At 58.8% G+C, this 12,009-nt stretch overlaps 1 protein-coding gene across 3 annotated transcripts in view; it reads right to left on the reverse strand.

Annotated features, from left to right (window-relative positions):
* GAK (cyclin G associated kinase) overlaps nt 1-12,009 on the reverse strand; it is a 53,316-nt gene that overhangs the window by 30,775 nt on the left and 10,532 nt on the right. For all 3 annotated transcript variants that reach the window (XM_082611521.1, XM_082611520.1, XM_082611519.1), the window contains exons 2-9: nt 11,888-11,949; nt 11,095-11,154; nt 10,079-10,193; nt 6,944-7,086; nt 3,021-3,146; nt 1,879-1,968; nt 415-550; nt 71-183 (exon numbers count right to left, since the gene is read on the reverse strand). In XM_082611521.1, coding sequence (XP_082467647.1) covers nt 71-183; nt 415-550; nt 1,879-1,968; nt 3,021-3,146; nt 6,944-7,086; nt 10,079-10,193; nt 11,095-11,154; nt 11,888-11,949 — 845 coding nt within the window. The remainder of the gene's footprint in view (nt 1-70; nt 184-414; nt 551-1,878; nt 1,969-3,020; nt 3,147-6,943; nt 7,087-10,078; nt 10,194-11,094; nt 11,155-11,887; nt 11,950-12,009) is intronic.

Genomic DNA, 12,009 nt, shown 5'->3' on the forward strand with positions numbered 1-12,009 from the left:
GGGAGCCGGGTCACCTGGCTCTAAAGTGCCGTCGAGACGGTGGGACCACAGGCGGCACGCGGAGGCCTACCTCGGTGATGGGTGACTTGGGGTTCACGTTGCGGGCGGCCGCGATCTCCTGGAGCTGGCTCACCAGCTCCGTGATAGACAGCCGCTCCTCGGGGTTGACCCTGAGCATGGCACCTAGGGCAGAGGCAGTGTGTGCTCGTCCCGCGGGCGCCGAGGCCGGGGTCCTGGGCAGCAAGCATCACCTGCTCTGCAGGGGCAAGGGACCCCAGAGGCCCCGCATTTTGCTTACATTACTGATTTTAAAAGCAAGCGAGCGATGACAACGTGAGGAACAAAATCGCCGGAAGCAGCCACTCGGGATGTGTGTTCACAGGGGTGCCGGGGATGCCGGCAGGTGGGACTTACGGATGAGGCCGTGGAACACGGAGTAGCGTGTATCGTCGGCAGGGATCACGTACTTCCCGTTGACGATGCGAAGCTTCGCCCCATCCTCAAACGGGTGCTGCCCGAAGCAGAGCAGGTACAGAATGCAGCCCAGGGCCTGCGGGAGATGGGCAAGGCCTGCCGGGTCTGACCTGCGCCCCCGCCCATCTGGTCGTGGTCCACGCTTGCCAGGCACAGAGACCATCCCGGTCAGGGCGGCCAACAAACTCCAACCCTTCACGCTCTGATCAAAAGGTCCTTCCAAGATGCAAAGTGCCTACAACCCAGTGTGGGGATCTGCCGGCCGGCCGGCTGTGTAGAGGGGCATGTGGCCGGGCGACTGCAAGGAAGGTGCCCCCACCATGCTTCTCTGGGCTAACGTGAGCGCTGGGGATGAATCTGGGGGCTGTCGAGGCTCCACGGGGTCGGCCCTGAACCCAAACGTCAGTGTCCCCGCCATGTTTCCACCACAGCACCAGCCACGGGAGCATGATGGGGAACCAAACCCAACCAGTGTGTTGGGGGAGCAGTTCATTCTGGGCCCAGACCAGGCCAAGCCCCGGCGCCAACTCCAGACCCGCCTTCCAACTCCCACACGTGTGCGTGCACGTGGTTCTTGGGCTGGGACAGGCTGAGGGCGCCCACCTGGGGTTGACCAGCTCATGTGTCTCAAAGAGTCTCCACCTACCCCTAGGACAGGGACTCACATCCACGGCGGGGCTGAGGCCGCACTCGGGCCTGATGGGCCTAGACCATGAGCCTCGAGGCGCGGGGGTTCAGGGCCATCTGTCCCTGCTCTTAGGGACACCGGAGAGGCCACAGGACACCTCAGACGGGCAGGAGCAGTGCCGTGTGCTCGGCGCTATGCTCCCCGAGCTCTGTACCTGACTCTGAACCAAGGGGTCAGCAGATACCCGCTCAGCCAGGCCCCACACTCACCGCATACAGGGACTGCCCTCCATCGATGGGACATGTTCCAGGAGACGTGAAGGGCCACCCCAAGTGTGTGGCCCGACCTCACTTTGAGACCCCCTGCAAGGCATCAGGCCCGGCCATCGCTCCAGCCATCACCAGGTCAGCATATAGCTGCAAGGCCATCTGGGAGGTCCTCTTTCTGGCCACGTGAACTGTGGCTTCATGAACCCCCAGCCCCGTGAAGGGGCTCTGACCAGGAGAGCTCAGGTCCAAGGGTGCAGGAGCGACCTGTCTCAGGGCCAGAGCCCGCGCAGCACCTGCATCCACTCTGCTACCCACCCCCCGACCCCACCCCACCCCCGTCAGCACATCTCGGCTAACAGCATCACAAGGGCTGTTGAAAAAAAGGAAGAACAAGCCAAGAGGAAAAGAGAAGGGAGGCTGAGGGGACCGGCAGGCTGGAGCCTGCGCCCCAGGGCCTTGCACCAGCTGCGGCGGGGCTGCCCACGCACTGTGGGCAAGCAGCCTTACCCAGATGTCCTGCTTCTCGCCAATCGGGAAGTTCGAGTACAAGTCCACAATCTCCGGCGTCCTGTACATGGGAGTCGTGTTCCTGGTGATCTAAATAAAGGACACAAACGTATCAGAGGAAAAGTCACAGGCGAGCGAGAGCCACTACGTTGCACGGTGGTCCCTGCGCCACGGCAGTCGGCGCCCGTCGAGAGCCCTGGCCCAGGGCGGTCCCGCGAGTGGCTCTGTGGCTGGGCCCCGCCGGGAGGGGCTCAAGGAACACGGGGGCCAGCACGAAGCATGTCTGGGGCATTTCAGCACCACAGCAACCATGGACACACAGAACCATGACCCGTGAAGAGAACGGCGCCCACGAGTCCTCGTCAACAACGAACAGGTGGGGGCTTGGGGCACCAGGTGCGGGAGTGGGGCGGGGGCAGGGCTGCACAGCTCTGCGGATCCGCCCTGGGAAATGTGACTCAGAGCCTCACCAGGCGGCTCAGCCCGGCCCCAGCCCACGCGGCCAAGGCTTTCCTCCCCCTCAATTCTGCCCACCACCTGGCAGGAAACGCGTCCGCAGCCCCGAGACGTGGGCGCACCACTGGGACTGCAGGTCCCGAGGGACAGCAGGGCGTGGGCGGCCAGGAACGTACACCTGCCTGGCGGAGTCACCACCCAGCACTCCTCTTCGGAACCCGGCTCCATCTCGGATCGCCCTCTTTGCTTGTGCGGCCTCCGTGGGCTGCTTATGTGCGTGGGCCGACGGTGGCACCCTCCCTCCCCTGGCCACGGCCGCAAGCGTGGGTGTCTGCGCCCACCAAGCGCTGCCCCCTGCTCACACGTGTTCGGAGCACACCCACCCGTCTCCTCTGCGGCTCCTGTGGGAGCTGCCCAATGTCCCTTGAAGGTAGGTTTTTATGTGATTTTTAAAATTGCTGCGTTTGGGATAATGAAAAAGTCCTGGAGAGGACAGAGGTGCTGTGGAGACATGAAAGCACTGAAGGCCACTGAACCACGTGCTTAAAAGTGGCTAAGGTGGTAAATTTCAGGTTACATGTTTCGCTACAACAAGAAAAGGCAAGGAATAAACAGCCAGGTGTGGGGTGCAGTGAGTGAGGGTGTTTCCCGGGCCTCCCGAGCCCCCGCCCCCGGCCCACGCTCACCTCCTCCTCCACCAGGGCCCGGCGCTGGGCGCTCCAGCTGTAGTCCGGGTAGTGCGATATGGTCGTGGCACTGCCGAAGTCGCACAGCTTAATGGTCCCCTGGTTACTGAGCAGTAAATTTTCAACCTGTGAAGTTCCAAAGATGGTCTTCATGAACTCGAGGTGCAGGCTGGACTGTGGACACGCATGGGGCGTGGCATCTGGTGGGGAGAGGCTCTGAAGGCAGAGTGGCCAGGAGGCCTCCTGGGCCTGGGGACACTTCTTTCTGACCAAAGTCGGTGCATATACCTCAAAATGGGATGCTCAGAGAAATGAACGGAAGTTAAAATCCACCACAAATCAAAGATAACTTGACCTAGTAACGTAGGATATACAATGAAAGCCTTTAAAAACCTTAGAAGATGAAAAAAATGAACATACCATTTAAAAATAATCAAACAGGGCTTCCCTGGTGGCGCAGTGGTTGAGAATCTGCCTGACAATGCAGGGGACACGGGGACACGGGTTCGAGCCCTGATCTGGGAAGATCCCACATGCCGCGGAGCAACTAGCCCCGTGAGCCACAATTACTGAGCCTGTGCGTCTGGAGCCCGTGCTCTGCAACAAGAGAGGCCGCGATAGTGAGAGGCCCGCGCACTGCGATGAGGAGTGGCCCCCCGCTCTCCGCAACTGGAGAAAGCCCTCGTACAGAAACAAAGACCCAACACAGCCATAAATAAATAAATAATTTTTTTTAAAAGGCAAAATTCCTTTAAAAAAAAATCAAACACATCAATAACTAAAGAAGAAATCTAACAAAAGATACACAAAAGACCTCTCATTCAGAAACTGTGAATAAATGAGATGAATTTTAAAATCCAAAACAAACAGGGACCCAGACTGCACTCCTAACAGGAAGGCACAGACCCACCCATGGCCCCATAAGCCAGGTCCCACCACCAGCCCACACGCTAAGCATGGCTTTACTTTTTGAATGGTCAAAAAAAGTCAGAAGATCAGGATTCCATGACCCAGGTGAGGAGCAGCTTTACTGACCCAGCCACACCTGCTCGACCCAGCAGCCAGGACGTCTGTTGTCTGCCAGCCCCACTCTGGGGAGAGTCAAGGCAATTCCAATCAGAAGCTGATAAACTGATTCAAAAATTTACAGGCCGCCCCGCTTTACTGCACTTCTACACAGTGAAGGTCTGTGGCTGCCCCCCATCAAGCGAATCTGTTGGCGCCTTTTTCCAACAGCATCTGCTCACTTTGTGCCTCTGTGTCCTCTTTTGATAATTCTTGAAATACTTCAAACATTTCATCATTATCGTATCTGTTATGGTACCTGTAGTCAAGTGGTCTTTGATGTTACTACTGTGGCTCACTGAAGGCTCAGACAATGGTTAGCATTTCTTAACAACAAAACTTTTTTTTTTTTTTTTTTTTTTTTTGCGGTATGCGGGCCTCTCACTGTTGTGGCCTCTCCCGTTGCGGAGCACAGGTTCCAGACACGCAGGCTCAGCGGCCATGGCTCACGGGCCTGGCCACTCTGCGGCATGTGGGATCTTCCCGGACCGGGGCACAAACCTGTGTCCCCTGCATTGGCAGGCAGACTCTCAACCACTGCACCACCAGGGAAGCCCAACAACAAAACATTTTTAATGAAAGGGATGGACACTGTCTTTTGGGCATAACTCTGTTGCAATGTTAATAAACCAGAGTGTCACGTAAACGTAACGTTTAGATGCGCTAGGAACCAAAATGTCCGAGTGGCCCCTTTGCTGCAGACCCCGCTTCACTGCACAGGGCTGGAGCTTAGCCCACAGTGTCTCCTCGGCACCTGCGTGGAGACACCAAGAGCTGACAAGAGCCTCACGGTCCTAGGGGACCAGGCGCCTGCCCATCGTGAGCTCTGGTACAGAGGCCAAGGAGCACCAGGGCCAGGACCCACCGACAGCCCCAAGCGAGGCAGCGCTGTGGGAAGGAGCCTTGGATCCCACCTGGCCAGGGTGCTGAAGACCCCCATGACAAGCCCAGGACAACTGACCCCCAAACACAAAGGAATGACCAAGAGGGTGAAAATGCAGCCGGAGGAGCGAGGTCTGCCCCACCTGCACTGACATGGGGCCGCACCACAGGACACCAGGTCCCCAGGAACAGAACAAGACAGGACAAACCCCGTCATCAGAAAGAAAGCCCAGTGGAACCCACACATCTGCTGAGACCAAACACCAAGGGCCGACCAAGCATGGGCATGGGGGCCGCCTTGAGCTGCAGTGGCAACATCCACAGCAAAGACACACACCCTTCAGCACCCAGGGACCCAGTGGCCTGGGACAAGGGCAACCCAGGGTGCAAAGCAGCGCTGCTCAGCAGGAGCGCAGACGCAGGGACGGCCAGGCACAGCGCCCTGGCCCCACTCGGTGTGGGCTCCCCAAGATGGACAAGCCTCAAGGCACAGCGCCCCGGCCCCGCTCGGTGTGGGCTCCCGAGATGGACAAGTCTCAAAGCCTTGACGCCGAGCAAATGGACTGTAGGACTCCACTCCCACAACGCTCCAAAGAGCAAAAGGTAAATCATACTGAAGAGGACGCAAGTGCACAACTGCTACCAGCGAGTGACATGCAGCCCTGGGTGTGACACTCGTGTCTGGTACATCCCTGTGTCCTTCCTGCCCTTCCACAGAGCACCACTTGAGGACTCCCATCCACAGGGAGCACTTGCAGGGAGTCCCCCAGCACAGGGCCGGCTGCCGTGGACCCGGGCACTGAGAAGTCCAACCCAGGCTGAGCTCTCGGACACGGATTCTTTAGTGTCAACCTTCTAGTTTTTCACTTTCCTGAGATAGAGAAGGAACACAGCTGCCCTGCCCCTACCTGAGGATGGCACTGTTCCAGACCAGCAAGGAAACCAGGAAGGCTGGCTACAGACTGGACATGAGGGAAGTAGTACAGAAGTTTCTGGGAGGGAAATGGCATGTCTGGGGTCTGCTTTACAGTTTTTTAGCAAGTAGGACTGAGGAGGGGCGGGGAAGGTGGGGAAGGGGGTTGGTGTGCTGCTACCCTGAGCCATGGTCAGAGTTGGGGCACTAACTTTGTGGATGTTGGATTATTGCTAAAATCAGGCCACAGACCAGGAGAAAATACTTGCAGCACATGTAACTTAAAAAAGACTGTTGTAAGAATGTACAAAAACCAACCAACAGGACTTCCCTGGTGGCACAGTGGTTAAGAATCCGCCTGTCAATGCAGGGGACACGGGTTCGAGCCCTGGTCCGAGAAGATCCCACAGGCCGTGGGGCAACTAAACCTGTGCACCACAACTACTGAAGCTTGTGTACCTAGAGCCCATGCTCCACAAGAGAAGCCACCGCAGTGAGAAGCCCGCGCACTGCAACAAAGAGCAGCCCCCGCTCACCGCAACTAGAGAAAGCCCGCGCAGCAACAACGAAGACCCAACGCAGCCAAACGTAAATAAGTAAATAAATAAAACCAACAGGCGACAGAAAAACAGCGAAAACACAGCCACTTAACTGAAGAAGAAGGGGAATAAGGGCACTGATGACTATAAACACGGCAAAAGCATTCAACATCATTAATCAGGAAAAGGCAGAATCACTGAGAAGCCCCCCGACCAGGCGGCAAAATGACAAAGGGCAGCTCCACACGCACACGGATCCCGTGTGTGCATTGGGATGGGCATGCCAGCACCCCAGCAGGGAAGTACCCCTGCCCCCGCACCAGGCAGCAGGGCTCCTGCTCCAAGGCGGGTGAGGGAAGGGTGGCAGCAAGCGCAGCCCAGGGGAGCGGTCACCTCCTCCTGGCTCCACACTGGGCCCCCGTGCCCATGACCACACCCACGCAGGCGACAACACCCAGCAGAGCAAGAGGGGCTTCATCTGGACAGAGGGCTCTTGTCTCGCAGCGGGAGCATGAAGGCAGTACCTTGAGGTCTCTGTGGATGATGGGCGGCTTTTGTCTGTGCATGTGCTGCACCGCCCTGCACGTCTGATAGAATATCTTCAGGACAGTATCGCACGAGAGCGGACCTTTAGATTCAATTTTCTTTAAAAATTCCACCAGCTGCCCTAAAAGAGACAATTAAATTCACATCACCACGGAGCTGTAAAGGCTACAGCTGTAAAGCTGTAAAGGCTGCCCGCCCCAGGCCCACTGCCCTCCTAAGCCCACCACGGGGCGGGGGGGGGGGGCTGCCCCGCCCTCTGGCAGTCACCAAGCCCCGCAGAGGAGTGTGCAACCTCCATCAGGGCCACAGTGAGTCACAGAGCCCTGCGTGGGAGCACCTGCCCAGCCACCAGCAGAGGCCTCTTACCCAGGGAACCCATCGTGATGCAGCAGCTACAAGAAAAACAACCACAAGTGCGTATGTCTTTGCGAATGTCTCTAAGGAAATAATCACCGTGTTTCCTTAGGTAACAACAGTCCTCCGCTGTTAAGGAGAAATCTCCACACTGAACACGCAGACAACAAGGAGTGCAGCGTGGGAAGAGCACAGAAGTGGAGGGCAAGGCTCTGGGCCCCCATCCCAGGCCCCAGGACACCACCCTCAGGGCTCCCCACCTCAAGGTTGTTCCTTCCTGTCTCTGAGGCCCAGGCCCCAGTCCTGCTGTAACTGGCCGCAGCCCAGACTAGTGGAGCCGGCCGGGCCCCCACCACAGCAGCTCCCTCCACGACCGTGTGCTGCGTGCCGTCTCTGCCGGGCTGGCCTCCACGGCCGCCCCCTCCCTGGTCCAGGCCTCAGGCTGCCTCGGCTGCCACACTCCACAGCTCAGTTCCGCATGCTAGGGCCTGCGGTCCACTCGATGCAGCTCCAAGGGCGCCACCACACCTACAGGCCCCACAGTCAACCAGCACTCAGCCCCTCGCCCTGCAACCCTGCCTCCTGCCAACCCGCCAGCTCCCAAGCCCCTGCCACACCCTCCTGCAGCCCCCGGCACAGCTGCGCAGCCCTTCCCCACCCAGATTCTGGACTGGGGCTGGGCTCTGTCTGTGCCGTGCCCTAACCCTAACCCTCAGCGGGGGCAGGGGGCCCACAGTAGAGATGGAGTCCCAAGGGGCGATGGGGCCCTCAGGAACAGACCGCCAGCCCCCGAAGACACAGACAGGGCACAGGCCCCACGAGGTGTTGTGAGGGGTCTAGAGCAGGGATAACAGAGTGACTGCCAGGCTGTCTGGGGGAACAGGGACGAGCTGGCGCATGCCAAGGTCAGGGTTCACTGGCCTCTGACGTTCAATGAGAATCAAGAGCAGTCTTTCTAAAGATAATTTTGTAGGTGGCACAGCGGCTGAGAGGGCACCGCGGAGGACAAGTCGGGGGTCCCAGGAAGGGGCGGGGGCTCCTGGGGCATGTATCCAGGGTGGCCACCACCAGACCAACCTTCAGCGGAACTGGTGCCCACGTGCCCCTCCCCCACCACTCCCAAAGACCCTGCGGCGCCTGGCGCTGGCACCTCCGTGCCTAGTGTTCAACCTGGGCCTTGCGCGCTGGCCCAGGCGGGTGGTCCTGGCAGCATGGCCAAGACTGGTGCACTCGCCGAGGTTGCTGCATTGGGGCCGCCCCCGCCTCAGGCGCCACCCGCGGGCCCGCACTCGTGAAAGGCGCCCACGGCCTCCAAACCCAAGATCAAAGCGACGCCAAGGTGTGGCGAGCAGCTGAACGACAAGCGGGGAGCACTGTACACGAACCTCAGCTCTCCGGAGACACCAAGGGCCCAGCGAGGGCCCTGTGGGACCCGCGCGGCCCCCACCGCCCCCGCCCATGCCCATTGAGAGCCTTCCAGAGAGCGTGTGTGAACGTGTGGGCATCAGCGCGGGCGCAGCAGGCTCACAGGAAAGGACCCGGCTTCACAAGCTCCCACGTAATGCTGTCTTCAGTGAGCACGAGGCCTCTTGCAGGTAAAACCCAGCGACGCCAACCATCCGTTAAGTGGGAGAACTGGGCGCCAGACCTGAGCTGGGCAGGTTGGCACTCACCAGCTGTGGGAACTGAGGAGCCAGCACGTGGCTGGATCCCAACGCCGCTCCCGGCCGGAGCCCGGCGCGCCCACGCCACCCCGTCGGAAAGCGCCGTGCGCCCCAGGTTCTGCCTTATCTGCTCAGGATAGGGACCCCCATCCCCCTCCGCTCGCTCGGGGTGAGGATCCTGTGCACCTTGGCTCCCGGCTGCAGTCCACAGCACCCCCTCCCCTAGCAGCCCCGACACCCCGTCTCTGCTCTTCTTCGCGGCATGACTCCTGCGCTCACGGCCCCCCACCCCTCCTCCTGGGACACTCCTTGGGGGCAGTGACCCCTGGGGTTGCTTCCCTCCTGCGTAGCCGCCTGCCGCAGTCTCCCCTACTCTCCCCTGGCCTCGTGGCGGCCCCACATGCGCTGCCTGTGACCGATGGACAAGCAGGATGTCTGGCGGCCCCTGCCCCAATTCCAGGCCCCGCAGCCAGTCCTCTACGCCTGCCGGGCCTCACGAGTCCTGCCCTGCCCCTTCCATCCACGAGCCCCAGGACGGGCTCCGGCCACCTCGCTCCTGCTCTTTTGCCCACACAGGTCCAGCACGGGGCAGGCGCTCAGTGCGGGGACGAGCCAAGCCCGACCCTCCAGGCGGGGGGCCTGCTTCCGCCCCAGACAGAGGCTGAGCCCACTCACTCTCCCGCTCTGCCCCTAGAACTCTCTGGAAGGCATGGGCTCTCTGCTGCTGTCAGTGGACATGGGAGTCCTCCTCTCAGAACACAGCAAGTGCAAGTGTGACCGCCTCGACGTGGGTGAGGTCACAGCCTCGGGACTGGCGTAGCTGCTCAAGCCCACCTCCCCGGCCTCACCTGACCAGTTCCCAACTGAGGCGGCTTCCTGCTGCCCAAGATCCCTGACAGCACGCCTCCACCGCTTTCTCAGACCCATCTCTGCCCCCACGCCCAGCGCGGGGACGAGGGGGGGATGCAGCCTCTCAAAGAGCTCCCACCGGACAGCGAGCCATGCTCTCTCCGTGACAGCCACCGTGTCTCCGGCAGAGAAAACCCCAGGATCATCTCTCGACTGCTGGGCGGTCCCGAGCCGTTGGAACCTCACCTCTGCAGAGTTCCATGAGCAGTAGGAACTCGGCCTGCCCGGTGTCTGACTCCTCTTTTCCTATTGACGCTGCAGAACAAAACTGGACAATATTTGCGTGGCCTGAAAGTTTTTTCTGCAGGTGTCTTGTTAAAGGAGAATGCGTAAGTCTGAACGTTTAAAAAAATATATACATAAAATTAAGACACTAAGGTCAGAACACTGAATGCAATTAGCTTACAATCTTACCGCGTCAGAGCTGGAAGAGGACAGGGAGCAGGTGGGGGGCAGCCAGGATGGCAGGAAGACGCAGGTAGGAGAGGGAAGGGGGAGGGAAGGTGGGGACAAAGACCCCCACCACGCTGGCCACGCACCTGACCACAGGCCGGGCGGGATAGCAGGTGGAGGGCGTGGCACGTGTGAGGCTGCGAGAGGTGAACGAGGCTACTGGAAACCCAGCGAGGTGAGGACCCTTGGGCCCAGGCAGCCGGCAGGCTCACAGTGGACAGAGCTTCGAGATGGAAGAGAACAGATTCTGACAGCAAAGGGCAAGACCCCAGTTCCAGGAGAACACGTGGAGTGGAGAGCAGAGCAGCACCAGCCCCACAGGCCGACGCTCCATGCACTGACGCCCAGGGCCCGAGTGCTCTGGGCAGGGCGAGAGGGACTCAGGGGGCTGATCAGAAGCGACACAGAGGCCCATGGGAACCAGGCCTGGCGAGGGGCTGGGGGCACAGCTACTGGCCAGGCACCGTGGGCCACATCAGGTCACGAAGGACAGGCAGAACGGCAGAGGCAGGGGGCTGCCCATCCCCGGCTTGGAGATCTCTCAGCAGGAATGAGAACGCTCCCAAGGCTACAAATCTCTTATCATCACTCTGAGAGCGAAGAACAAGGAAGAAAACTCCTTCCTACTAGACACGTGCTACAGGTAAGTCCAGTGAAGCAAACACGGAGAGGGCATCACTGAGCAGCCCCTCGGCCGCGGTCAACCACAGCTCGATGCAGGCCTCCCCACGTGACCAGGAAAAGGATACCATGAAACACACTTCCTGAATGATGGCTCTGTTCTTCTCCTCTTCGTTGGACAGTAACCTCTATATCAGGAAATAACATACGAGGAAAGAGTAGAGGCTTTATCTTTGCGCTCTGTACCCAAGAGGACAAACACAACGCGTCTAAGGGCTCCCCCGCCTATGTTTTAACATATGACCCGCAGAAAAACTTGACAGAAGGTTACAGACCCTTGGAAATGGTCCTTTATGATCCAAGGACATAAAAAAAACCAAAAATAGGAGGCTTTTCTCCAAACAGGCTAGAGGAAAATGAGAAATGTGGGTCTAGTTCTGGAGTCCAAGTGCACACTGCCAGCTCGGCCGCACCCGAGACAGGCCACTGCCACCACTGCAGACAGGCCCTCTGCGAGTCTCAGGACAAGCTAGCACGCGTGCCCAGCACCCCAAGTGGTCCGGACGCCCCCTCCCACCGCACCCCCGTGACCCTTATTTATAGATACACTGTGAATGCTGTTTTACACGAGTGGCCTTCAAACTCCTGGTATTCGTGGAACCCTTACTTTGGCAGTTCTGACTCTGCTCCCCCTGGCCGCCCGCTGAGTCCCAGCCCCAAAGTTTGAAACCACAGCTTTACAGTCCTCTAAAACCGCTGAGGCTTCACCATCAGAAGAAACAAGTAAAACAAATAGATACAGACTGCAAAAAAGAAACAAACTAAAGAACAGGGATAAATCTCTGAAAACACTGTCACTTAGAGACTTATTTCCTTTAAGATACACCAACACCCACAAAAACATTTGTCACCCTTTATTACCTTCAATGCATACTCTCTGCCACTTCCCAGATCTTGAGCTTCATACACAAATGCAAACCCTCCTGAAAATTAGAAAAATATACGTCAGTTCAGTGTTGTGATTTTATTTAACATTAAGCTTT

This window comes from Mesoplodon mirus (assembly GCF_964341445.2).
Source record: "Mesoplodon mirus genome assembly, chromosome: 2".
NCBI lineage: Eukaryota > Metazoa > Chordata > Mammalia > Artiodactyla > Ziphiidae > Mesoplodon > Mesoplodon mirus.